The sequence below is a fragment of the Centruroides sculpturatus genome, unplaced genomic scaffold (genome assembly GCF_000671375.1).
Source record: "Centruroides sculpturatus isolate CEXI.00-Female unplaced genomic scaffold, Cexi_2.0 scaffold129, whole genome shotgun sequence".
Lineage (NCBI taxonomy): Eukaryota > Metazoa > Arthropoda > Arachnida > Scorpiones > Buthidae > Centruroides > Centruroides sculpturatus.
The window spans coordinates 211,185-237,041 of record NW_019384478.1 but is presented as its reverse complement, the minus strand read 5'-3'; the positions used below and the strand labels follow the sequence as shown (position 1 = coordinate 237,041).

Here is a 25,857-nt window from a genome sequence, read left to right as displayed (position 1 = left end):
TTCTTATTAAGTATTTTGAAATTTTCTTTTAATCATCAAATGACTTAACCAGCATTGTTATTTTCATTTATTTCAGTGTCATATTTGTTTATTATTGTAATTTTATATTTAGCATTATTGGATGCAATTTTCAGACTGCAAACCTAGACATTCCCACTGTTGTCCATCTTTTGTTAATCTTGAAAATAGAGTTAGATGAAAAACAAGACCAGATATGGAAAGCTTAGGGGCTAGAGCAGTGTTTCCCAACGTGGGGCCCACGCCCCACAAGGGGGCAATTCGGTTGTTAAGGGGGGCAATTGAAAATGAGTTGTTGACCTTTTTTTTTTTCTTTTTTAGGCATCAGAATTTTTCATCGAGCTATTCGGACTTGAGTAGCTAATATTGGAAGATTAATCACGGGCCACATAAATTCATTAGACAGGCCGTATGTTGGCCATGCCTGGTATAGCCACTGTATATGTTAGGGGGGCATGAGAATTTTAGAAAGGCTTAGGTGGGGCATGAGAATTTTAGAAAGGCTTAGGTGGGGCATAGCACAAAAAAGGTTGGGAAACACTAGGCTAGAGGTTTCAATTAACTATATCCAAACTTTTGGCATACTATAAGTCTCATGATTTTTAAAATTAAATGATGATTAAAAACTGAAGCCCACATTGTTAAAATGTCACAATTATACACATTAGATTTTTTTTTACTATTAAAATTTTTATAAAAATCTCAAAATATGTCAAATAATGAATAAGCCATAATGTATAAATATATTCAACATAATGCTGATTATTCATCATCCAGGTAAAAAACACCAGTAGTTGAATCTAAGCTCCTTTAAGTTAATAATTGTATCAAAATACATTAATTTATTTCATGATTAATATTTATATATTACCAATAACTGTACATTTATAATGACACAATAAATAATAATTAGCAAATTAAATAACAAGAAATTCAACTTGTATAAAGTAATTTGATCAACAAATTATTCTTCATGCAAATTCCGTTGATTAAACCCTTTGAAATTTATGTTAGTCAATAAAAAGATGTTTTCAGAAATAAAATTATCTTCTATACTAATATTATAAAGAGGTAATGTTTGTAAGTAAGTTTGGATGTAGCAGGTAATCTCTGAAACTGCTCATCCAATTTCAAAAATTCTTTCACCAATATTTAAAATGGAACTACAGGGTGGACATAGGCTGTATATTATTCTGTTAAACATTCATATAAATTAAATGATATCATCTATGGTTAAGGCTTTTATGTCCAACAGATGGTGCTACGAGTATGACACCCTAAGTTTGCTTTTCTGTGAGGCATTATGCTTTTCTGTGAAAATGAACTAAAGCAGATCATCATCTATCTATTTATATAAATAAAAATGTAATGTTTGTTTGTTCCTACTGATTCCTTTGAAATTTTGACACACTGCTGCATTCAAATATACATGTGTTTTTATATAATATACATGTCAAAATTCAACCCCACTGTAGGGAGATGGTTAGGATTAAGGCTTATGGTAAAGAACTCTGCTTCTATTTATACTATTTTAGATGCGGGTTTTTGCATTTTTGATTGCATTTTAACAGGGTACATCAACAGAATGTACACTAAGAAGAAATTTTTCAATATTCCCCCCGCAGGGGAGAGAGACAGGATTAAGGCTTACCGTGAAGAACTTGGCTTCTATTATACTATTTTAGATGCGGGTTTTTGCGTTTTTGATTGCGTTTTAATAGGGTATGTCAAGAGAATGTACACTAAGAAGAAATTTTTCGAAAAATTTCCCCCCTATGGGGGAAGTGTTATAAATTTATAATAGATACATTTTGAGCCACAACAACGCGTGGCAGGGTCTGCTAGTTATTCAATAAAAATGAAAATGGTTGCTTACTGACATTTTATACCAATTACTAAAAATAAAAAAAAATGCATTATATAAATCATTAATTGATATCAGTCAGTTCTCAAAAGTAGGTATACAGTTGAGAATCTGAGAAATACGAATGTTTGGTGTTCATTATCATCATCTTTTATTAGTTCGTATTCCTTATTTGTGATTTAATTTGTACATAAAAATGTTTTCTTCTTCCTATTTTCTCCCTATATGTTTTTTTCCATAACAACTGTATACCTACTTTTGCACCTTCCTGTATATATATACATATATATACAGTAAGTACATAAACACTATTAGTTTTTAATTTAAGAGCTAATTGTCAGTTTTTGTGCTACATTTACATCTTTTATGTAGTTCCAAGATCTTTATGTTGCACTGATGAAAAACTTTTTCAAAAATTGTTTTTTTTTTTTTTTGACAAATGCACATTTTCTCATTCAACATTATTTAACTGTATCATTTATGTAGATTAATGAAATTAGATCTAAAGAAAAAGATCCGCATAACGGTATAACATTGATTAATATGAGACTAAAATATGAATACTGAAGAATGCTAAAAGCAAATAAGCACACAAAATGTGATTATAGAAATGAAAAGAAAAACTTGGACAGATTAGAAATATAGTGAAGTCTTAGGAGAAATAAAGTAGAGAAAAGCAAACAAGTGGAAGGAAATATAAAAGTGACTAATAAAAGTTAAAAAAGATTTATTTTAATGGAGTTTAAAATCAAAAATAAATCATAAGAATAAAAGTTCAAACTTATCTATCATCAAGAATGCTTAAAAAATTAGAATACTACTACTGTAGAAATTAACACCATGCACGCATGCATTTACTGTTTGTAAACAAAAAGCAAACAAATATTCAAATGTTATAATATATATATACATATATAAAATTAAAATTATATTAGATAAAAAAAATAAAATATTAAATTTGAAATATTATTATAGAAAATAGAAATACAATAATTAATTGAAGACATGAGCATATAAAGGTGTTATGTTACAAAATGAAAGTTTTAAGTGGATTGATATTCTTATTTTTTTTAATTATTTTGGTGTTAATATATCCATAAAAGAATGTGTTGCAGAGAGCACTACCATGTCTTTTAATTTCTGAGATCTTTAATGGTATTATATGAAAGTCTTAGATACAACAACCTCTATCCATGTAAGGACAATCTGATTTTGAATGATTGCAACAGAATACCTTCCCTTCATCCACTCATGTCTTCAATTATTATTATAGATCCCTAATATTTATTTTATGTAGGAATCATTCTAAATTTAATATGTTTTTTTTTAAACTTAATTTTTGTGTATATATTCTAAAATTTGTATTTGAGTTCAAAACAAATATTTTGTTCATTTTACAATCTCAAAAAAATTTAATTGTAACACGTTATATCTTGAGTAGTAACATTCTATGGACCTTTATATGTTTTTGATTATAGATATAAATATAAAAATATTACTGGTAGAACATCTGTTCTTATGTTATATTTTTGATCTTAAATAGTAATAATTTTTTAGAGAGAATACAGTTGAGATAAAATATTTCATGATAAGAATATATTTAAGACAGCAAAATATACTCTTATCATAAAGTATTTTAAGACAGTAAAAGGATATTGAAGTAGATATTTAACCCCATATAACACTGACTGTTGAAAAACTTCTGCATTTTAAAATATTTTGTTATTTTAAATAAAACATTTTAAAATGAAAAACAGTGCAGTAATAACTACACCTTATATACTTTTCCAGCAATAATTTAATTAAAACAAACATTTTCGACCCCATTCAGAAGTCTGCCTCAGGTTAAAGTTGAAAAAAAAAAAAACAATAGTAAAAAAAAAGTATAAATGACTGATAATTTTGATATCATGAAAAGTAAAATTTATAAGATAAAGTAGAAAAGCAGAGGAAATAGTGTGTTAACATCAATGATAAAATAAGAATTACTGTTAAAAACAACATTCCATGCAGAAAAAGTAGAAAGGCATTCTCTCTTCTATAAAATTATAAGTAACAGTCAAAAATAATCCAGAAAAGCAACAATTTATTAATTCTATCTTTAAAAAATGATAGAACTGAATATTTACTAACTGATATGTCAATATTCATTGTTGAAACAGATAAACAATGATATACAGTGTTACCTTGGTATACGTCTGCTTTAGAATACGTCCTGTTTGGACGAAACAAATTTTGCTTGGTATATGACTTGTTCGGTATATGACTTAATTCAATTATACACACCATCTATGAACAAGTAGCACTATCAGTGTACTAGACCAGACTAGACATTCACGATGCAATAGTTTATAACTTTGTTAAATTTCTTCTGATTTTAATTTGTAAGTAAAATTATTTTTATTAATCATGAATTGCAAAAAGGCAGATGAAAAGCAACAGAAAACTAATAAAATGACTAGAATCACAATGGAACTGATAAAAGAAATTGTTGAGAAATATGGAGGTGGCATGCGTGTTCGATATTTTAACTGTTGCATACTGTATTCAGAGGACAACAATATCGACAATCATGAAAAATAAAGACATTATTAAATCTGCTAACGTTGCAAAAGGAGTTAAATCAATTTCTAAACAGAGATTGAAGACATTAGATCACGTTGAGAAATTGCTTTTGCTTTAAATAACTGAAAAACAGTGTGCTGGAGACAGCGTATCAGAAGCAATTATTTGCAAGAAAGCTAAAAAGATACATGCTGATCTCATGAAAAATCAAGCAGGAACTAGCCAGGAAAGAGAGGTGTTAAAGCCAGCCATTTTTTTCATGTGAGAATGGATTAATCATTTTTACATTACTTCTTGTGGGAAAGGTTGGTTTGGTATACGTCCAATTCGGTGTAAGTCCAAACATCAGGAACCGGTTAAGGTTGTATACCAAGGTTCCACTGTACATTAGACTAAAATAAAATTTTGAATAGTTTCAATTGTAAGAATTTTTATTCTTCAAATATAATAAAACCAACCTTTTGAGATTTTTTTTTAACTATTTGAGTAACTACAAAAAACCTATGAAATTGATACTATATATTAATATATATAAATTTATTTAGATGAGTATATTAATTTATATTTCATGCTTAAAAAGTATTACATCTATAAATGTATATGAATTCATTCAGTGAGGATCACATGCATTTAATATAATTGTTTTTTTAATTTATTTATTTACAATAATCTGGCTAAAGCATCATAAGAGTAAAAACACCAAAGTCTGGACTGAATAAACCCAGCAATGAGTTGCTCAACTTTCCCAGCAACATTTAAAAATTTAGTGGCACCATCTGTTATAAAAAGTTAATAAATAAAATATGGTATTTTTAACTATTATAAAATGGCAAAAAGTTTAATTTTGAAGATAGAGATGAGTTTTATAAAAAATTGTATATGCTAATAACAAGTAAAATTGTCATTAAGTCCGACCCTTTAACCACCAAAATTTAATAGCATCAATCCCCTGGTACCGTAGTTCTCAATCTGTGGTCTGTAAACACAGATGTTCTGTAAAGCCACTTCAAATGTTCTGTGAAAAAATCGAATATACAATTAAAAATTGTTGCAAAAAGAAAATTAATACAACATAAAATAATTTTTGTATGGGAATGTAATCAGCAAATGCCAATGTTGTCATCTACTAGACCAGTGGTTCCCAATTAGTTTTTCCTGCGTACCACTTCAAGAAAGAGCTCAAACTCGTATACCCCTTATAGCAGAAATTCATATTAATCCATACTAATATTATAAATTCGAAGGTAATTCTGTCTGTCATCTTTTCACGTCTAAACTGCAGAACAAGTTTTAATAAAATTTGGCACAGAGATAGCTTACATGTTGGAGATGGACATAGGCTACATTTTACTGCGAGAAAATATCTTACTCCCACAAGAAAATTCAATATACTGTAACGCAGGCAAAGCTGTGGGTAGACAGCTAGTGATAAATAGAATAAGTTTTTTTTACATTTATTACCTTTAAAATACAATTCTAATAATAATGAAAATAACATATGGTTATTTAATTTTAATGTGACAAATGTACACGATTTTCTTTGCACAACTTTGTAAAATCTGGTTGCTTTTTGGTCAGCTTCAGTCTCAAGCCATCTTTGAGTTGAAGTCGGCGACGATGTTTAGTTTTCGTGCTTGTCATGCCTGAAAATCCACTCTCACAGAGGTATGTTCTGCAAAATGGTAGTAAATATTTTATTGCCGCTTCGCTGACATGATGATAATGATAACTGTACAATTAACACAATTTGTGTTAATTGTACAATTTTTGTTTCTTGTGTAAGAATTTCATTTCTTTGATGAAATTTTGAGAATATTTTTAGTTATAAATAAACAAATTTATGCATTTGGCATTATGTTGTAAATTTCCAAATTTTTGATGGTCCACTCATTATTTTTTTGATTGCTTCATCTCATGCATTTAAATTTTAAATCAACCGATTTTAGATTGCAGCGAGTACCCCTTCATGCAATTTCACGTACCCCAGGAGTATGCGTACCACTAATTGGAAACCATGGTACTAGACCAAGTGTGCTCTTGATTTCAAAAAGGCTTGCCATCCGATTTAGAGATGTAGTATTGTAAGTGTTCTGTGGAAAAAAACGTCAAAGGTTAGTGTTCCCTGACTCCAAAAAGATTGAGAACCATGGCCCTAATAAACGAATCTCCCTGCAAAATTTCAGAAATTTTCAACAAAAAGCACAGGCGTTATTAAGCTTCAAACAGGGTAAACAAAATTGTGTCCCCTCTCACACAAACATCCATACATACAGAAATTCCCCCCTGAATTTTTTTGCATTTCTCAATGTTCAAGGTGTCCTAAGTCCAAAAATGCAAAAATCTGGGGGGGTCATTTTTGCTAGATTCCTAGCTGTTATACAGAGGGAAAGTATGGCAAAGTAAAAATTTTACTGATGAAAGGAGAGATGGGACATTCATAAATTAATATGATAAAGCATATCTAGTATATCTTAAATAAAATTTTTCAACAATAATACTTCAAAAATTCAATAATAATAATAATAATAATTCAAAAATAAAAGTTTAAAGTGTACTTAAAATAATTAGAATTTCAACAAGAAATTGAAATTATTAAAAGAAATTATTAACAATTATGAAAATAAATTATTAACAAGAATATAAGTATAGAAATTCATAAAAATTGGTTACAACAATTAAAATAGAATGTTCATACAGTCACAGGCGAGGCTGTGTGTGGCATTCTGGGAGTGAAACATTGCACGTTGTGAGGCATGCAGGGGAAGCCGTCAAGTCAGCAGGGAAGGGAAGGGAGAGTGGGAAGTCGTAGTGCGGAAGGTGCCTGACAGATGTCCACAAAATACAACCTATCTATGTAACAGACTGAAGAGGGGCGAAAGCCCGAAATATGTATCTATATGGATTAAAAGTTGATGATGAAATTATTTGCCAAGTGTCAATAAATTCACCAAGTCGTGACATTGAACTAAACAAAACAAGACACGTTTCAATAAATACAGTAAAATGAAATTCTAATTTTATTCATCATCATATATACTCTTTTATATTTGGAAGAGAATAATTTGAAATGTATTAAAAATTTTTCATATGTAAGAACTTTTATTTACTTCTTAAAATTCTAATTATTTCAAAAATGGTTAAATTTTTTTGATTAAACTTCTTAAATAATGAAAAAAATCTTCCCTTTCAAATTCCTTTAACATATAAAAAAAAAAAATCTTTGTTGGAGCTCCATTTTTGTTTTTGTTATATCTTACTTCTTAAAAGTATAGCTTTATTATTTTTTTTAGTAACTAATTATCCCATATGTAACTTTTTTGTTTATAGATTACTATATATAAATTTATCCAAATTATTAAACAAGTTTTTAAAATAAAAACTAAAATTAGAAATAATTAATACAACTTGAGTTCAGGTTTTAAAATTTCAGATCCAAAGTCTCTACACAAATGAGAAAAACCAGAAATCTGTATTTCATAATATAATATGCATATATTTAAATTTCTTTAAAAATCCCAAGTGCTTAAAAATACAAAATTATCTGTTAGAAGACTACTTAAAAACCTTATTGATGTTTGTGTTTTATATATTGAAAAAATTGACATTTTAATGATCAATATCATTATAAAATAATTACAAGACAAATTAACCATTTAAGATACACTGAAATAAAATGCATAAGATTAAAAGTATTTTGAACCATAAATATAGGTGAACTAAACCAATATCCAGCACAAAAATGTAAGACAGCTAATGTTTTTGCCTTTATTAAGTATAACCAGTTTTGGGTAATGATTTACATTTTAAACCATATTCAATTGCAATTTTTTTTGCTATTTTGAACATTAAGATAGAGCAAATTAATTTCCAGAATTATGATTGTTTCTATATAATGAAAATTGAGTTTAATTTTATTTTAGCATTGATACAGGATATATGAAAATATACTTACCACATTTAAACAAAATGCCACAATGAATATTCAAAGTGTAACAAAACTAACACTACTCAGTATTTGAATTTAATGTACACTTTTTTTTTTTCTTGTCTTTTCAAGGCATACAAAACATGGTGACTATAAATCAGCAAGCAGCATAAATTCATTGTTAAAGAATTTTTATCATTGGAAAGTCCAAAAAATGTGAGGAAGGCATGTCAGAAGGCAGCATCAAGGTTGGACCAGATAAATACAATAACTAACCTTGTCCAAAAATTCTGCAATACAAGAACAGTGTTGGATGATCAACCCCTCAGCAGCAGACTTTCCACACCAAGGACAAATCAATACTCAAACATTTAAAGGAATATTCAAAATAAACCAGAAAAAGTCTATTTCAGGAGGGTTCACAATAGTTATGACATAGTGTGCACTGAATTGTCAAAAAACAATCATGTCCTCCTGTACAAGATCCACACACAACAGCTCTTAACCAGGGCTGTGGAGTCGCGTAAAAATCTACCGACTCCAACTCCAACTTTTCCTTACCATCTGACTCTGACTAGGGGCAGACTTGTTACCAAAAGAGACCCGAAAATTCTGATGTCATCACGTGACCTCAGAATAAAATATTCAATAAATAGAGTTCTAATAAAGATAGAGCGTAGAAACTTTTTATACCAAAGCTAAAAGACTTCTCTAAGTAATATATAAATACGTATTCGATAATTTTTACTTTTCCGGCTGTTATATATAACAGAGGAGAAGTGTAGCGCTCTGTCAAAAAATGACCCCTCCCAAATTTTTACATTTTTGGACTCAGGACATCTTGAAATTTCAAGATATGCAAAAGATTCGCGGTTTTTTTCTATATGTGTGGATGTTAGACTGTGTGGGGGGGGCATGATTTCATTCACCCTGTTTGAAGTCTAATAATTTCTGTAGTCAGAACTGGAGTCGGATTGTTTAACACAGAAATAGGTTATTAAGCGTCAAAGTGATTGAACTAAATCATGTCCTCATATATATTCTAACATCTTAAGAGAGACCATCTTAACGGGTTTTACTATACTATTATAAAATGGCAAAAAAGCTTACTTTGAGGGTAAAGATGAGTCTTAGTTTATTTTTTTAAATTTTGAACGCTAATAACGAGTAAAATATTCATTAAGAGATATGACACATGACCACTTTTATGTCTTCACCCTGTCTACCTTTAATTAAGAACCAAAATTTAATAGTATTAATGCCCCTTTATATGCAATCTACAGTGCCACATTTCGTTTCTTAAATTTTACCCATTCTGAGATATTGTTTAATATCTCAGAACAGAAAATAAAGAAATTAAACAAATTAGACGCCAACACACACATGTGAATTTTTCCCCTTTTACTGGCTTTTTTGAGGTGTTCGGGAGGTTTCCAAACGTAGATTTGCAACAAAAAAAAAAACTTGGAGGGTCAAATTTAACATGATTCCAATACTTTTCCGTTTTATATACATAACAAGTTGGTAAGTAAAAAGAAGTTGGAGTCAGCAGATTTTTTGATGACTGACTAAAACATCAAAACTCCACGACTCCACAGCCCTACTCTTAACAGAAAGGAATTGGAATATTGTTGCAAGGGTGCCATTTATCAAGACGATGATCAACAGAAATGAGACAAAACATCAACATGGGTTGCATCTGGTTTTCTGATTAGCTCATTTCCATCTCAATAGCCATCTCATTGTATAGCACCAATATTTGAAATGCTCCAATATTTTTACAATAATGTGGACTATTTCAAACATTATGGCACAAAAAAAAAAAAAAAAAAAAAAAAAAAAAAAAAAAAAAAAAAAAAAAAAAAAAAAAAAAAAAAAAAAAAAAAAAAAAAAAAAAAAAAAAAAAAAAAAAAAAAAAAAAAAAAAAAAAAAAAAAAAAAAAAAAAAAAAAAAAAAAAAAAAAAAAAAAAAAAAAAAAAAAAAAAAAAAAAAAAAAAAAAAAAAAAAAAAAAAAAAAAAAAAAAAAAAAAAAAAAAAAAAAAAAAAAAAAAAAAAAAAAAAAAAAAAAAAAAAAAAAAAAAAAAAAAAAAAAAAAAAAAAAAAAAAAAAAAAAAAAAAAAAAAAAAAAAAAAAAAAAAAAAAAAAAAAAAAAAAAAAAAAAAAAAAAAAAAAAAAAAAAAAAAAAAAAAAAAAAAAAAAAAAAAAAAAAAAAAAAAAAAAAAAAAAAAAAAAAAAAAAAAAAAAAAAAAAAAAAAAAAAAAAAAAAAAAAAAAAAAAAAAAAAAAAAAAAAAAAAAAAAAAAAAAAAAAAAAAAAAAAAAAAAAAAAAAAAAAAAAAAAAAAAAAAAAAAAAAAAAAAAAAAAAAAAAAAAAAAAAAAAAAAAAAAAAAAAAAAAAAAAAAAAAAAAAAAAAAAAAAAAAAAAAAAAAAAAAAAAAAAAAAAAAAAAAAAAAAAAAAAAAAAAAAAAAAAAAAAAAAAAAAAAAAAAAAAAAAAAAAAAAAAAAAAAAAAAAAAAAAAAAAAAAAAAAAAAAAAAAAAAAAAAAAAAAAAAAAAAAAAAAAAAAAAAAAAAAAAAAAAAAAAAAAAAAAAAAAAAAAAAAAAAAAAAAAAAAAAAAAAAAAAAAAAAAAAAAAAAAAAAAAAAAAAAAAAAAAAAAAAAAAAAAAAAAAAAAAAAAAAAAAAAAAAAAAAAAAAAAAAAAAAAAAAAAAAAAAAAAAAAAAAAAAAAAAAAAAAAAAAAAAAAAAAAAAAAAAAAAAAAAAAAAAAAAAAAAAAAAAAAAAAAAAAAAAAAAAAAAAAAAAAAAAAAAAAAAAAAAAAAAAAAAAAAAAAAAAAAAAAAAAAAAAAAAAAAAAAAAAAAAAAAAAAAAAAAAAAAAAAAAAAAAAAAAAAAAAAAAAAAAAAAAAAAAAAAAAAAAAAAAAAAAAAAAAAAAAAAAAAAAAAAAAAAAAAAAAAAAAAAAAAAAAAAAAAAAAAAAAAAAAAAAAAAAAAAAAAAAAAAAAAAAAAAAAAAAAAAAAAAAAAAAAAAAAAAAAAAAAAAAAAAAAAAAAAAAAAAAAAAAAAAAAAAAAAAAAAAAAAAAAAAAAAAAAAAAAAAAAAAAAAAAAAAAAAAAAAAAAAAAAAAAAAAAAAAAAAAAAAAAAAAAAAAAAAAAAAAAAAAAAAAAAAAAAAAAAAAAAAAAAAAAAAAAAAAAAAAAAAAAAAAAAAAAAAAAAAAAAAAAAAAAAAAAAAAAAAAAAAAAAAAAAAAAAAAAAAAAAAAAAAAAAAAAAAAAAAAAAAAAAAAAAAAAAAAAAAAAAAAAAAAAAAAAAAAAAAAAAAAAAAAAAAAAAAAAAAAAAAAAAAAAAAAAAAAAAAAAAAAAAAAAAAAAAAAAAAAAAAAAAAAAAAAAAAAAAAAAAAAAAAAAAAAAAAAAAAAAAAAAAAAAAAAAAAAAAAAAAAAAAAAAAAAAAAAAAAAAAAAAAAAAAAAAAAAAAAAAAAAAAAAAAAAAAAAAAAAAAAAAAAAAAAAAAAAAAAAAAAAAAAAAAAAAAAAAAAAAAAAAAAAAAAAAAAAAAAAAAAAAAAAAAAAAAAAAAAAAAAAAAAAAAAAAAAAAAAAAAAAAAAAAAAAAAAAAAAAAAAAAAAAAAAAAAAAAAAAAAAAAAAAAAAAAAAAAAAAAAAAAAAAAAAAAAAAAAAAAAAAAAAAAAAAAAAAAAAAAAAAAAAAAAAAAAAAAAAAAAAAAAAAAAAAAAAAAAAAAAAAAAAAAAAAAAAAAAAAAAAAAAAAAAAAAAAAAAAAAAAAAAAAAAAAAAAAAAAAAAAAAAAAAAAAAAAAAAAAAAAAAAAAAAAAAAAAAAAAAAAAAAAAAAAAAAAAAAAAAAAAAAAAAAAAAAAAAAAAAAAAAAAAAAAAAAAAAAAAAAAAAAAAAAAAAAAAAAAAAAAAAAAAAAAAAAAAAAAAAAAAAAAAAAAAAAAAAAAAAAAAAAAAAAAAAAAAAAAAAAAAAAAAAAAAAAAAAAAAAAAAAAAAAAAAAAAAAAAAAAAAAAAAAAAAAAAAAAAAAAAAAAAAAAAAAAAAAAAAAAAAAAAAAAAAAAAAAAAAAAAAAAAAAAAAAAAAAAAAAAAAAAAAAAAAAAAAAAAAAAAAAAAAAAAAAAAAAAAAAAAAAAAAAAAAAAAAAAAAAAAAAAAAAAAAAAAAAAAAAAAAAAAAAAAAAAAAAAAAAAAAAAAAAAAAAAAAAAAAAAAAAAAAAAAAAAAAAAAAAAAAAAAAAAAAAAAAAAAAAAAAAAAAAAAAAAAAAAAAAAAAAAAAAAAAAAAAAAAAAAAAAAAAAAAAAAAAAAAAAAAAAAAAAAAAAAAAAAAAAAAAAAAAAAAAAAAAAAAAAAAAAAAAAAAAAAAAAAAAAAAAAAAAAAAAAAAAAAAAAAAAAAAAAAAAAAAAAAAAAAAAAAAAAAAAAAAAAAAAAAAAAAAAAAAAAAAAAAAAAAAAAAAAAAAAAAAAAAAAAAAAAAAAAAAAAAAAAAAAAAAAAAAAAAAAAAAAAAAAAAAAAAAAAAAAAAAAAAAAAAAAAAAAAAAAAAAAAAAAAAAAAAAAAAAAAAAAAAAAAAAAAAAAAAAAAAAAAAAAAAAAAAAAAAAAAAAAAAAAAAAAAAAAAAAAAAAAAAAAAAAAAAAAAAAAAAAAAAAAAAAAAAAAAAAAAAAAAAAAAAAAAAAAAAAAAAAAAAAAAAAAAAAAAAAAAAAAAAAAAAAAAAAAAAAAAAAAAAAAAAAAAAAAAAAAAAAAAAAAAAAAAAAAAAAAAAAAAAAAAAAAAAAAAAAAAAAAAAAAAAAAAAAAAAAAAAAAAAAAAAAAAAAAAAAAAAAAAAAAAAAAAAAAAAAAAAAAAAAAAAAAAAAAAAAAAAAAAAAAAAAAAAAAAAAAAAAAAAAAAAAAAAAAAAAAAAAAAAAAAAAAAAAAAAAAAAAAAAAAAAAAAAAAAAAAAAAAAAAAAAAAAAAAAAAAAAAAAAAAAAAAAAAAAAAAAAAAAAAAAAAAAAAAAAAAAAAAAAAAAAAAAAAAAAAAAAAAAAAAAAAAAAAAAAAAAAAAAAAAAAAAAAAAAAAAAAAAAAAAAAAAAAAAAAAAAAAAAAAAAAAAAAAAAAAAAAAAAAAAAAAAAAAAAAAAAAAAAAAAAAAAAAAAAAAAAAAAAAAAAAAAAAAAAAAAAAAAAAAAAAAAAAAAAAAAAAAAAAAAAAAAAAAAAAAAAAAAAAAAAAAAAAAAAAAAAAAAAAAAAAAAAAAAAAAAAAAAAAAAAAAAAAAAAAAAAAAAAAAAAAAAAAAAAAAAAAAAAAAAAAAAAAAAAAAAAAAAAAAAAAAAAAAAAAAAAAAAAAAAAAAAAAAAAAAAAAAAAAAAAAAAAAAAAAAAAAAAAAAAAAAAAAAAAAAAAAAAAAAAAAAAAAAAAAAAAAAAAAAAAAAAAAAAAAAAAAAAAAAAAAAAAAAAAAAAAAAAAAAAAAAAAAAAAAAAAAAAAAAAAAAAAAAAAAAAAAAAAAAAAAAAAAAAAAAAAAAAAAAAAAAAAAAAAAAAAAAAAAAAAAAAAAAAAAAAAAAAAAAAAAAAAAAAAAAAAAAAAAAAAAAAAAAAAAAAAAAAAAAAAAAAAAAAAAAAAAAAAAAAAAAAAAAAAAAAAAAAAAAAAAAAAAAAAAAAAAAAAAAAAAAAAAAAAAAAAAAAAAAAAAAAAAAAAAAAAAAAAAAAAAAAAAAAAAAAAAAAAAAAAAAAAAAAAAAAAAAAAAAAAAAAAAAAAAAAAAAAAAAAAAAAAAAAAAAAAAAAAAAAAAAAAAAAAAAAAAAAAAAAAAAAAAAAAAAAAAAAAAAAAAAAAAAAAAAAAAAAAAAAAAAAAAAAAAAAAAAAAAAAAAAAAAAAAAAAAAAAAAAAAAAAAAAAAAAAAAAAAAAAAAAAAAAAAAAAAAAAAAAAAAAAAAAAAAAAAAAAAAAAAAAAAAAAAAAAAAAAAAAAAAAAAAAAAAAAAAAAAAAAAAAAAAAAAAAAAAAAAAAAAAAAAAAAAAAAAAAAAAAAAAAAAAAAAAAAAAAAAAAAAAAAAAAAAAAAAAAAAAAAAAAAAAAAAAAAAAAAAAAAAAAAAAAAAAAAAAAAAAAAAAAAAAAAAAAAAAAAAAAAAAAAAAAAAAAAAAAAAAAAANCTCTATCCCGTAACATCATTTTAATGTTTATTTATTATTATTAAAAATATGCAGGAAACTTTTTAATGTAATTATTTTAGATACATATGCTTAAAACAGCAAGAAACAAACGGAGAATAGTTTTCTCAGCACCGAATAGCTTGACCTATTTCTACGAAACAGGTTCTACTGAGACTGGACGTGACGGATTTTATTACATCGAGAATAATTAAAAATAATTATTTGAATATTAAATCATTTCTTTAAACTTTTAAGAAAAAAAATAAATAATTTTCGCAAATATAAACTACAAGTTTTAAATGATTAATATTCACAAACAACTACATGTGGGTGACGGAGATGACGTATTAACGCACAGGAATGTTACCGTACAACTCCCGCACCCAATGCACACGATCATCTAAGTAAGTGCCACTGACATCCTTCGAGTTTTTATATTGAGACAAATTACACGATTCAAGAAACTCATAATAAAACGACTATTTTTGGAGACAATCAGATCGGCAGACACGGGACAGGAAAATAGGGAAGTTGAGCCGGTCCAACTGGAAGATCAACTCTTATTTTCGTTTCATTTTAACTTGTCTTTTACGATATGGTACAACAGAAATTAGACTATTAGTTAAGAGACATGGCTATAAACAATATAAAATTCCAAAATTTTCTTTCTAAAAACCGGATACCGCTAATACACAGAAATAAACCTGTAAGAACATTCAATTGACAGACAACTTCCGCATGTCCGAAAAACGTGGTCAAGGTGTACCACTTACTAAGTAAAGAAGGCCAGTTAGCATCGACTTGAATTCAACTCAAGGTTTTTCCAATATAAAAAGTTCGTCTACCTCAACTATATCCCTTAATTATTTTGTCTTCTTATCCTCCGGATAAACACGAGCATACAAAGAAACAAATGGCCATTATAATGCAAGAAAATTCCATATTTATTTACATTCTCTCTCAAGAGCATTCCGACGAATAACATTCGACTTAGTAATACTTATTTTTCTGCTACGACGTACACGAGAATGCAAGTGGACCGAACACTAGAAAATGGAATAAGCACCTGTTCACTCACCAAATTATGCAAAGGCCTGGCCGGCTGAGCCCACGTTTTCCATTTCAGAAATTGAGGATGGTGATAGTTCCAAGCGGGCCCGATAACATGCAAACTTCTACTCGGTATATCGTACTTGGTGGGCATTTCCTAATAGAACAGAAGCAAGCAACACGAACACAGATTTACGACCATCGTATGTCTACGGCAGACCATCGACAATTTGATACTGCGCGATTGGCGGAGGCGTTGCCTTGACTACGTGTCGTTCGGTCGATGGGGACGAGGTTACGGCGGTTACTACAAATGTTACAAATACAAGTAAATTTGTAGTAGTTAAATAAACTATCGCCGGGATATCTTAAAACAAACAGATCCTTGGGCAAACCGAGACAAGAATCAAAATTCTGTAAATGTTTATACTTTTCGCTATTTATATTAAGTAACTATTTATTTATTTTTATCCTAGTGTTATGATAGCATTGCGACATTCTTGAACAGATAAACTTAACGCTGCTTGTTACCTTGTGTTACGTAAGTATTACTACCGCCGCCATCTAGTAGACAAAATCATAAATAATAATTAAATTTTAATGTATATACAGAGAATTACAAATCAGCTTAATAAACGAATCTGTTGTTATAAAATACTAAAAAAAACTATGATTAATTAGTATAATTTAAAATATATATTTTTATTTTAAATATGGAATAATTATATTTGAAATCATGCCAAATAATTATTGTACTATTTCCTAAAAAACTCGAACAATTATAATTAAATAGTAGTCCTGAGTTGATTCTGCAATAGTAAAATTATAAATTACTTCTATGCGATGATGCTAAAGTAGTTGAAATGTTTCTCACTTCACGTCAATACATCAACAGTGCTAGCGAGTCAGCACAAACAATTTGGACTTATTCTTCAAAAAATTACAAATCATTAACAATCTATCAATAATTAGCAAGGACAAATTCAAGCTTATAAATCGATATTGATTTTATCATTTAAAACAGTCCAAGAATTGACTCCAAATGAGGGATGTCCTCGACTTTCGTACTTTGATTCCCGTAAACTCGCTTTTAGCATTCAATATTCGACAAACAAAAATTTCGAGCTATCGTGCTGTCGCGTTTTCTGCTAGTTTTGGTTTAGATAATGCCAAAATTATTATTATTATTTTGTGTGTTTTACGTTTATTTAAAATGTTAAAAACCACAAATCAATCTTTTATACTTTGATTTGCATTACGCATTCACTGTAAAAAAAAACTAAAACTTTCCTCTCTTAATTATAGACTTTATAGTTTTTCTTTTTGGATCATTGAGAACGGAATTCTGTTTATAATATGCAACTTTGTTCGATTTTCGTGCAAACTTGAGGGTTAAGAAACACATTGAGTCGAAAGTCGAGGGACCGCCTGTACTTTAGATCATAAAAATAAAAAAATAGACCTACGTGGTGCTTACATTGATGAATCGCAAAATTGATCAATTTTATTATAGATTATTTTTGATAATTTTATAATTAATTTTTTTAATTCTAAAAATGTTTTGACCAGGCTAAGCCCCATCAGGTTAGTCGGAAGTGCCCATATGCACTATATATAATACAGTATATACTTTCGCTTTCATTACGTAAACTTAGGCTACTGTTAGGCTGCGTACACACTAGGCGTTTTTAAACGCGCGTTTTAAAGAACCAAGAGTTCTACTAAAGCGCCCGAAAAATGCGCGTTTTAAGAAAAATCTATAAACGCGCGTTTGAGTGTGTACGCCTATGTAGAACTCTTGGTTCTTTAAAACGCGCGTTTAAAAACGCCTAATGTGTACGCAGCCTTACTTTCTTTTAACCCTTGAACTTTGGCTAATAGGCGTAGTGCTGATTGGAAAGAGAAAAATACCAGTCAGAATTTTTTCACCTTGCCCCTGTAGCACCCAATGATTCATTCCTAGTTACGGGACAGTTTCGACTAATGTTTTGTAATTTAAAAATATAAATATGACACAATATCTAGATTTATTACATAATGGCAATTGATTTTTGCAATACGTTCAAAGTGCAATAAAAGAAAATGCCCATTCATTCATCTGTAGATAGGTAACACTTCAAATAATTCGAATCAACCGTCCATGTGGAATGCCGAATTCGTTAGTCATGAACAGTATTGTTTCTTTAGATTAATATATACAGTTTTCTTTTTCCCCGATTTTCTCAAAGTTTAAGCATTAAATTCTTTCTTCCAACGATACAGATTAATTTAAAAACATTGTTTTATTACAAGTAAAAAATTTTTCAAAAGAAGATACCGTACTTAACAGAAACACTAATTTATTTCGGAATTTTTCTAATTAGTCCGTATTAATGATATCGTAAATATTTTTCAATGAGATAAAGATAATTATTTAACACTATAAACTATTAAAACAATCAAATTCAAATTATTATTTTACGAAAATTGCATTTCCAAAAATTTATGGTTTTTAACTCGGTTAAATTTATTCTAATTTTACATGAATCAACTCAATAATTTTTTGAACAAATTGCCAAACTTAAGTAATCCAGTTGATAATTATTAGGCATATTAAAAAAAATTCCCATTATTTGCTACACCTTCGTTTCCAACTACATGCCCCTAAAATTCATAACTAGTCATGCATATTATTAGCATTTTAAAGTTAACAACACCTATTTTGAGGGTGCTGTAATTTTTAAAAACACCTACAGCTATGTATTATCGATCAATGCATCCGCAGTGAATACCATTCAGTCAAAACCTGTTTGAAGATAGTAATCATCATCAGAATTTTTTACATTATTTAATATCATAATTTCTTACATCATTTCGTTGGACAAACAATATTTTACCAACAAATTTAAAAGATCTGTATTCGCACTTAATTTATATAAATACGTACACATGTATATATGTAGGTTTAAGTAAGAGACTATATACACTATATAATTTCCTTAAACTACTCAGTTATAATTTCATATAAAATAATAAATCCAAATTTAAATTCATACGTGATATTTAGTATATGAGATTATTTAGAAAAGACAGAGAGAAATGCGAATCTATAGATGATGAGGATTATTATTATACAAATTATTATACATTAAATTACAAATTTGAATTTAATCAGTCACATTTACAAATATTTGTGATATGAATCATAAATTTCCATTTAAAAATATTAATACCTATACAACGATTTTAGAGTTTATAGATATTTTAAATGTCAAATTTATTATAAATATTTTTCAATTGGCAAAACATTTTAAAGATTAACAATTTACGTTGCTGTAAAAATCAGAAAAACAAATTTTATTAAATGTTGGATTAGAATAAAAACTTTGAATAAATAAATATATATAGATAAAATAAATAAATAAATATATATACATATTATTTTCTAATAATTATATAGCATAATTAATATTTAATAATAATAATTTCATTATTACTTGCATATTGCAATATATTTATATACAATAATTTTATTATTATTTAAATTGTCTGCTCAATAGATCTTTAAATAACATATAAATAAATTTGCTCGGTAGATAACTTTTAAAATTATAAATTAAATTGGATAATTCTTTATTTTCGATATAATTTATCCGTAGATTTGTATTTCTGTAGGGAAAAACAAAAAATTTAATACTTAATTAACAATTTTATTACCGATCAGTATTATTTGAACTTGTAATGAATAATTTAAAAGGGGTGTTTATTAACATCGACTATTTAATTATAATAGAAACACTTGGCTTAATTTTATTCTAGATTAAAAAGTTATTATACTGATCTAAATATTTATATAACAATTAATCGTCAATTGATATTCCGATATTTTTCTTAGTTACCCACACACCGACGATTCTTTAGACGAAAAGCAAACATGCGTAAATTTTGTTTTTGATTTATATCAAATAGAAACAACAGATGGTGCTGCAATCGTATTTCGTATCAAAGTTTTACTATAAAATGTAAATGATTGGAAGTGTCATTAAAAAAATAATAAAAATAAATAATAGTAGTAACTGTAATAAACTTTATTCGAACGAACATTTCTTTAGACTAATTTTAATCAAATTTAGGCGAATAACCGCTCGGCCCACGTAAGTACTGTACAATAATGATGCTCCTCCCATACGTTCTTTTAAAAATAACAGTTTTAAAAAGCCTTTTCTTGTCTCTTATAATAAACATCCGAAATGACACCGCAAATAAAAGTAGATCGCTGTAAATAGAGACTTTTAACAATCGTTTGATGATAGAGGGTCAACGCTCCTAGAAAGTTTGGGGGCACGCCTGGATCGCCGTTAGGGTCAAAACATCTGATCTATAAAAACAACATTTACATTCACGAGTATCAAATGAAAATTAATCAACATGTTAAATTGCTAGCCATAAATTAATCCTACCAAAGTAAAACGGCCATTTCTCCTAACTAAATTATATGTACTGTACAGTACATTACAGTATATTAAAAAAAGAGAGAGAGAGAGAGAGATTCGAATGAGAAGACACTGAACTTTGATGGTTGCCTTGGGCCAGACAACTTTGCACTCCGGCCGCAAATACCAAGAAAACTGGCTCCGGACATTTTCGAAATAAACCAACGGTGTGGAAATACTTTTTTTCGTTTGTTTCCGTTTCATCCATGACTATTACAAACAGATACAATATTTTCCGTTTCGTCGTCTAAAACCACCGTAAATGATCTTAAATGATTTTACTCTCATTTATTACTACGACTTTGGAATAATCTGCATTAATAAACAATCGAATATGTAGGTCAACATAGAAATGACAGTGATGAGTGTAAATCAGTTATTATTTGTTTTGATGAAAAGGTAAATGATACAAATGATAATATACATCTTCAATCATTGAGAAATAAGGAAAATATATTTAAAATATTCACTTATTAAAGTCTATACTGTACTTGTAATGAATTGTTTATTCATTTACATTTAGATAATATATATGTATAAATATACTAAGTGAAATTGGTAACATTTTTCATTAATACACTTATTGTATGTTCTGAATTTTTTAAAAATATTTCAAAAGAACATAACCTTGCATAACTTTGCTTGTTGTTTGAATACAAACATACAAAATATAATAAATCTAATTTAAACTTTTAACATTTTATAAACATAGATTATTAATTAATTAATATACTTTTAAATAAACCAAACTTTGACATGATATATTGTTATGTATTTCTAATTAAGATATAATAATTTTGCACATTCATAGCAACTATCAGTTTTGATATGTAATTTTCAATAACATTTATTCTTGTATAATAATTATCCATATTTTAAAGTAGATATAAACTTTTCCAATAAAAATCGATGAAATATTGACTTTCAGAATATACTGTATTTTATATAATACATTGTCAGTTGTTTGTGTATTCCAAATATGAAATAATAAATGATATATTGTTCATAAAAATGAAAATATAAGAACATAAAATTTGCTGATTGTTGCTGTACATAATTTAAAATTTATGTTTTGGAAAAAAAAAATTATAATCTATATAGATATATGAATAATATATAATCTGGAAATAACAAATTTATTCACTACAATTTTTTAAAATACATCTACAGAACTATTTGTGTTAAAATTCCTTCACAATTAACTGTTAAGATAAATATGTCAAGTAGAAAAATGATATAGAAATAAGTAGAGGAATATATAACAATGTTTTTAAAAATAAGACTTTAGATTAACTATTTATCAGTTATATGATAAGATATTCATTATGATTTTTCCAAATTATCTGTATTTATTAGATTACAGTAATATAATGGTCTATCTTAATTCGAAGTAACAAGTTTTGATTTATAATATCAAACCAAAATAAAAGTCCACTAAATTTATAACCCAAAAAGATTTGATTTCTTTAATGATAAAATATTTTATCTAATCATTATGAAATAATTATGCATAACACACTCTTCTACAAGACTTTTGATGTTAGTCAATTCTGTAAACATTCACTATTATTTCAAATCATGGGTACCTTTTTGTCCCTTTAACTTATATTATTAAAAAAAGGAATGATTTCATCATATAATTTGACAAGAGTTTCGAAAACATTGGAATTCAGTAACTATAGAATCAACAGAATATATTCTCATACTTTATTACTCACAGAATTTTAAACTCGAATATTGTATATTATATATTTGTATCTCATATTTTCTATGTGAATTGTTTATCAACAGAATTTGGGTATGAAATGATATGTAACACAATTGGAGTTACCGTGTATCAAATTCATTTGAAAATTATGATTTAAAACAGCAATTAAATATGAAGCATTCTTACCTCATTAAATGCCATTTCAATTTTTTTCTTTGTTATTTCAAAACATTAGCATTTTTAAAGACAGATGAAGATTTGTTTCCAAATAGAATCCGATAATCCACTTTATTTGCTAGCGCAGATGAAGAAATTCGGGTGTTTTTCTTGAAAGAAATAAACCAAAACGAATGCAAACTTCCCAATTTTTCAACTCAATTCAAAAGTAGGCTTAAGTGTAGATCATTAAGAGTCGATATTTACTTTAAGTATATCTCTCGATATACCGATCTCATGCTAAACGATTTATTATGGATACCAACTCTTCCTTTTTCGACCGAAGGTTATCCACGATAGTTTTATTCATAATCTTATACACGGCTTCGTTGTCTTCCTGACAAACAAACGATTCTCTAGGGACGCCATCTTGGTATGACGTCATAGAACACGTCACAACATCACGTGTCGGAAGTGAATACATCAACCGAACATGCACAATCCGGCTGTACACGTGTTGGTTGCGCTTCTTCACACTTTCAATTCTCATAAATCGTTATATTGAAATATCCTCGTGTCTTTCTTATATTCAAATGTTTATTATTATAAACAGATTTATCTTATCCGTATTTACAATAGGTTTTATATGTTTTCTTTCGAAACTTTTCTAATTGCAAAGATTTATTGCACACTAATTACGTTTGATTCTTACGTAAGATCCGTGCAATTTTATGGTAGAAGGTAATTAAATATATGAATATTGTTTGCTCTACTAACATTTACTTATATTTAAATACGAAAAGAAATTAAGTTGAGAGTCGTGTTTAAGTAAAATTTTAATACTCTTCGACAAACTGATTTTAATTAGTGACTTCGTTAAAGGACCGAATAGCAAACAAATATTCTATTTATCGCTTTTCAAGTAGAGCCGCTTTTGATTCCAGATGGTTGCAGTAACAGGTTGTGGTATTCACAGTCCATTGGCGATGTCTGCTGTTTTGTTAACCAGTGGAAATATCTTAGAAGAGATAACAATTTCTATTCAAGATAAGGATAAAATTTGAAGATTTATGATTTATGTAATTTTTTAATGTTGCATAAATGTGTGTTAACAAAAATGTTACAGAATAAGCAACTTTAATCAATAAGAGATATAATTTAATAATTTTAAGTCTTATTTCTATTGAAATTACAATTTTAAAAATTCACATCATAAATTAGTAATTAGAAAATACATAGAATGCTGTAAATACTGGAATGTCTAATAATTGGATTATTTTTTATTCTATGCTTCCAAATTCTTTATAAATTTCTACATATTGTATTAACTGGTATATTTTTCATATCATGAAGCATGTTGTGTGTATATGTGTGTTTTTACACACACACAAAATCATTTAAACATTTTTCGCGCATTTGCAAAATATACTTTTTACACTTTTTACTTATAAATACTGTAAAGTTTTCAAATAAATTACTAAAAACTTCTACAAATGCATTAAACCTTTCTAATTTACTTTATAATGTAATAGTTTCTTCGCAAATTATACAATATTTGTTTTTTTAATGAGTGATTTTACTAACGTTTGAAATTTTAACTTTTGCATCAAGATTTAATTCATTCACTTTATGTCTTTACTAAATATTATTTCTTATGTAAATAAATATCATTAATAATAATAAGTTAATTCTTCAAATATAACATAAAGAGATTAGTTTTAAAGATGAAAATGATTATTGTATAGACATATTTTAAGAAAGTTCTTCGAGTTAATATATTCTTGCTTTGTGGTATAGGGATTCGTTCTAACCATTGATTATCTTAAATCCCGATTTGGTATTTTTATTATTATTTCGAAATCTCACGAAAATATTTTTTAGTAGAAAATAACTGAAAGTGTTATCAACATTAATTAAGAAGCGATTAATTTCAATCTTAAGATTTTTGTGTGGCGAAATGTAATATTTCATGAACATCCCTCACTGAAAACATAATATTTCTATTTTCCTTCTTTTAATTATTGCTAATTAGAATATCATACAAATCGTTTGAATCTGTTCAAATAACGGTCGATTATTATATAGTGGAGAGACCAAACAGGAAATTTATTGTTTGGCTGTAATGCTTATCATAATATAAATTTCGAGCTTCAAAAATAAATACAGCATTTGATTACCTTTGTAAACGAATATAATAGTAATACAAGCCTATAGAAAACTATATGTAAGATTTTTACAAAATTTACAAATTTTTCTAACTATTTTTTTAATCTGAACGAACTTAAAAAATTAACTTTCACATTTATACTTCAATAATTTCAGATTTTAAGAAACTAATTTCTTAAGTGCATGAAAAATATCTACTTTTAACTTCAAAATCTGATTCACCATTGGTTATTTGGAGCGAAACGATCAATAAATTTCTTTAATTGAAACACTATTTCGGCTTATTATATACAGAAATATTTACAACAGATACGTTTTTAGCGATTAATCAGAACATTATTTATCAATTAAGTTTAAAAGAACACGAAGAAAAAATTTTAATCATAAAATGTGAACCCGAATAATCAAAATTAATGATTATAAGTGTCAAAAAGTGAAAGCTTATATTAAAAATAAAATTATTTAGTTATTAAATATGTCCTATTAAAATTTGAATGCGTGTAGATTTGTATGTGTACGTTATTAAATCTTAAAATAAAATAAAAATTTTTAACAAGATGAAATTTAGCTAGATATTTTTTTTAATTGACGAAATCATTAACGGATTTTATTAAAATAAACGGATTTAATTAAAAATTTTCAAGTAAAAGTTTTAATTAAATAATTCAGAAAGTTTAGGGGATACATCCACATTTTTCTTTAGAAATTTTTACCCCCCTCTCCCATTGTACTGTACCAGTTTGTCCAAGTTTCCGTAACCCCCTCCCCTCTTCGGATATCCACAACTCAATCCCCATTAAACCTTTAACACTTTATGCGTGATATATACCATAACTAGAAACGGAACATACACGAAATTTTGAAATAAATATAATAGAATGCATAAAATGTATAAAATTTAATGAAATAAAACGCTCGACCCCTCCCTCTCTTCTAGTATGGACGTCATTTATGGACAACCCCTTACAGCTTCATCATATGTAAAAATGAACTTAATATAAACAAAATTCAAACCATAACAACAGTTGTCTGTATTCATGCAATTGCATAAAGTATTATAATAACAACTGTTATCTACATTCTCTAAAAGAACATTCAGCATATTTAAGTTACATATTGATAATAAATACCTATATATTTAAGCATTCATATGATAAGTTACATTAATTAAATATATGTATAAGCCTATTTATTTAATTTTATTTACGTTGTCTGTATGTATGTATGTAATATAGGGGCCGTCCATTAATTATGTATACAGCTTTTGAACTTCTCAATGTGTACTGTACAATATATTTTTCGCGGCCCCATACCACCAAAAATACGTTAATAGTATTATGACACACACGTACAATAAATAAACATACCATTTGATCTTTTGATCCAAATGTCATTGATCAAAACAGGTCACTTGATATTTTAAAGCATTTTGTTGTATCGATAGTTTTATGATTCGGATATTTTCGAGCTCCAGAAATTGATTGATTGAGTTAATAGTTTACTTGTTTTACTGCTTTTCAAACAAGTTTATACATTAACTCGATAAAAAGTAGTGTATCTCGTTTTAAAATACCATCTTCATAAACAGATATGACAGTAAAATTTATCGGGTAAATTACTCTAGTATTTTTTTTGAAATTCTATAATTTTACGCTGTTATTAAATATTTTGTCTTCAAAGTTTATAAAACATTCAATAAGAAAAATGATTTATTTCAAAAATCATAATTATGTACAAGCTACTAATCACGTGTTCCGCTTCTGCAACGACGTTGGATGCATGAATGACGAACAATT

At 23.7% G+C, this 25,857-nt stretch overlaps 1 protein-coding gene across 3 annotated transcripts in view; it reads right to left on the bottom strand.

Annotated features, from left to right (window-relative positions):
* LOC111621380 (serine/threonine-protein kinase 24-like) overlaps positions 1-25,470 on the bottom strand; it is an 80,513-nt gene extending 55,043 nt beyond the window's left edge. Inside the window, exon 1 of one of the 3 annotated variants that reach the window (XM_023363489.1) lies at positions 25,429-25,470. In XM_023363489.1, coding sequence (XP_023219257.1) covers positions 25,429-25,455 — 27 coding nt within the window. In that variant the 5' untranslated portion in view covers positions 25,456-25,470. Of the gene's footprint in view, positions 1-15,587; positions 16,076-21,925; positions 22,351-25,428 lie in introns of those variants that run through there. The other 2 variants (XM_023363491.1, XM_023363488.1) reach the window with 2 other exon arrangements.
* Between the last annotated feature and the right edge of the window lie 387 nt (positions 25,471-25,857).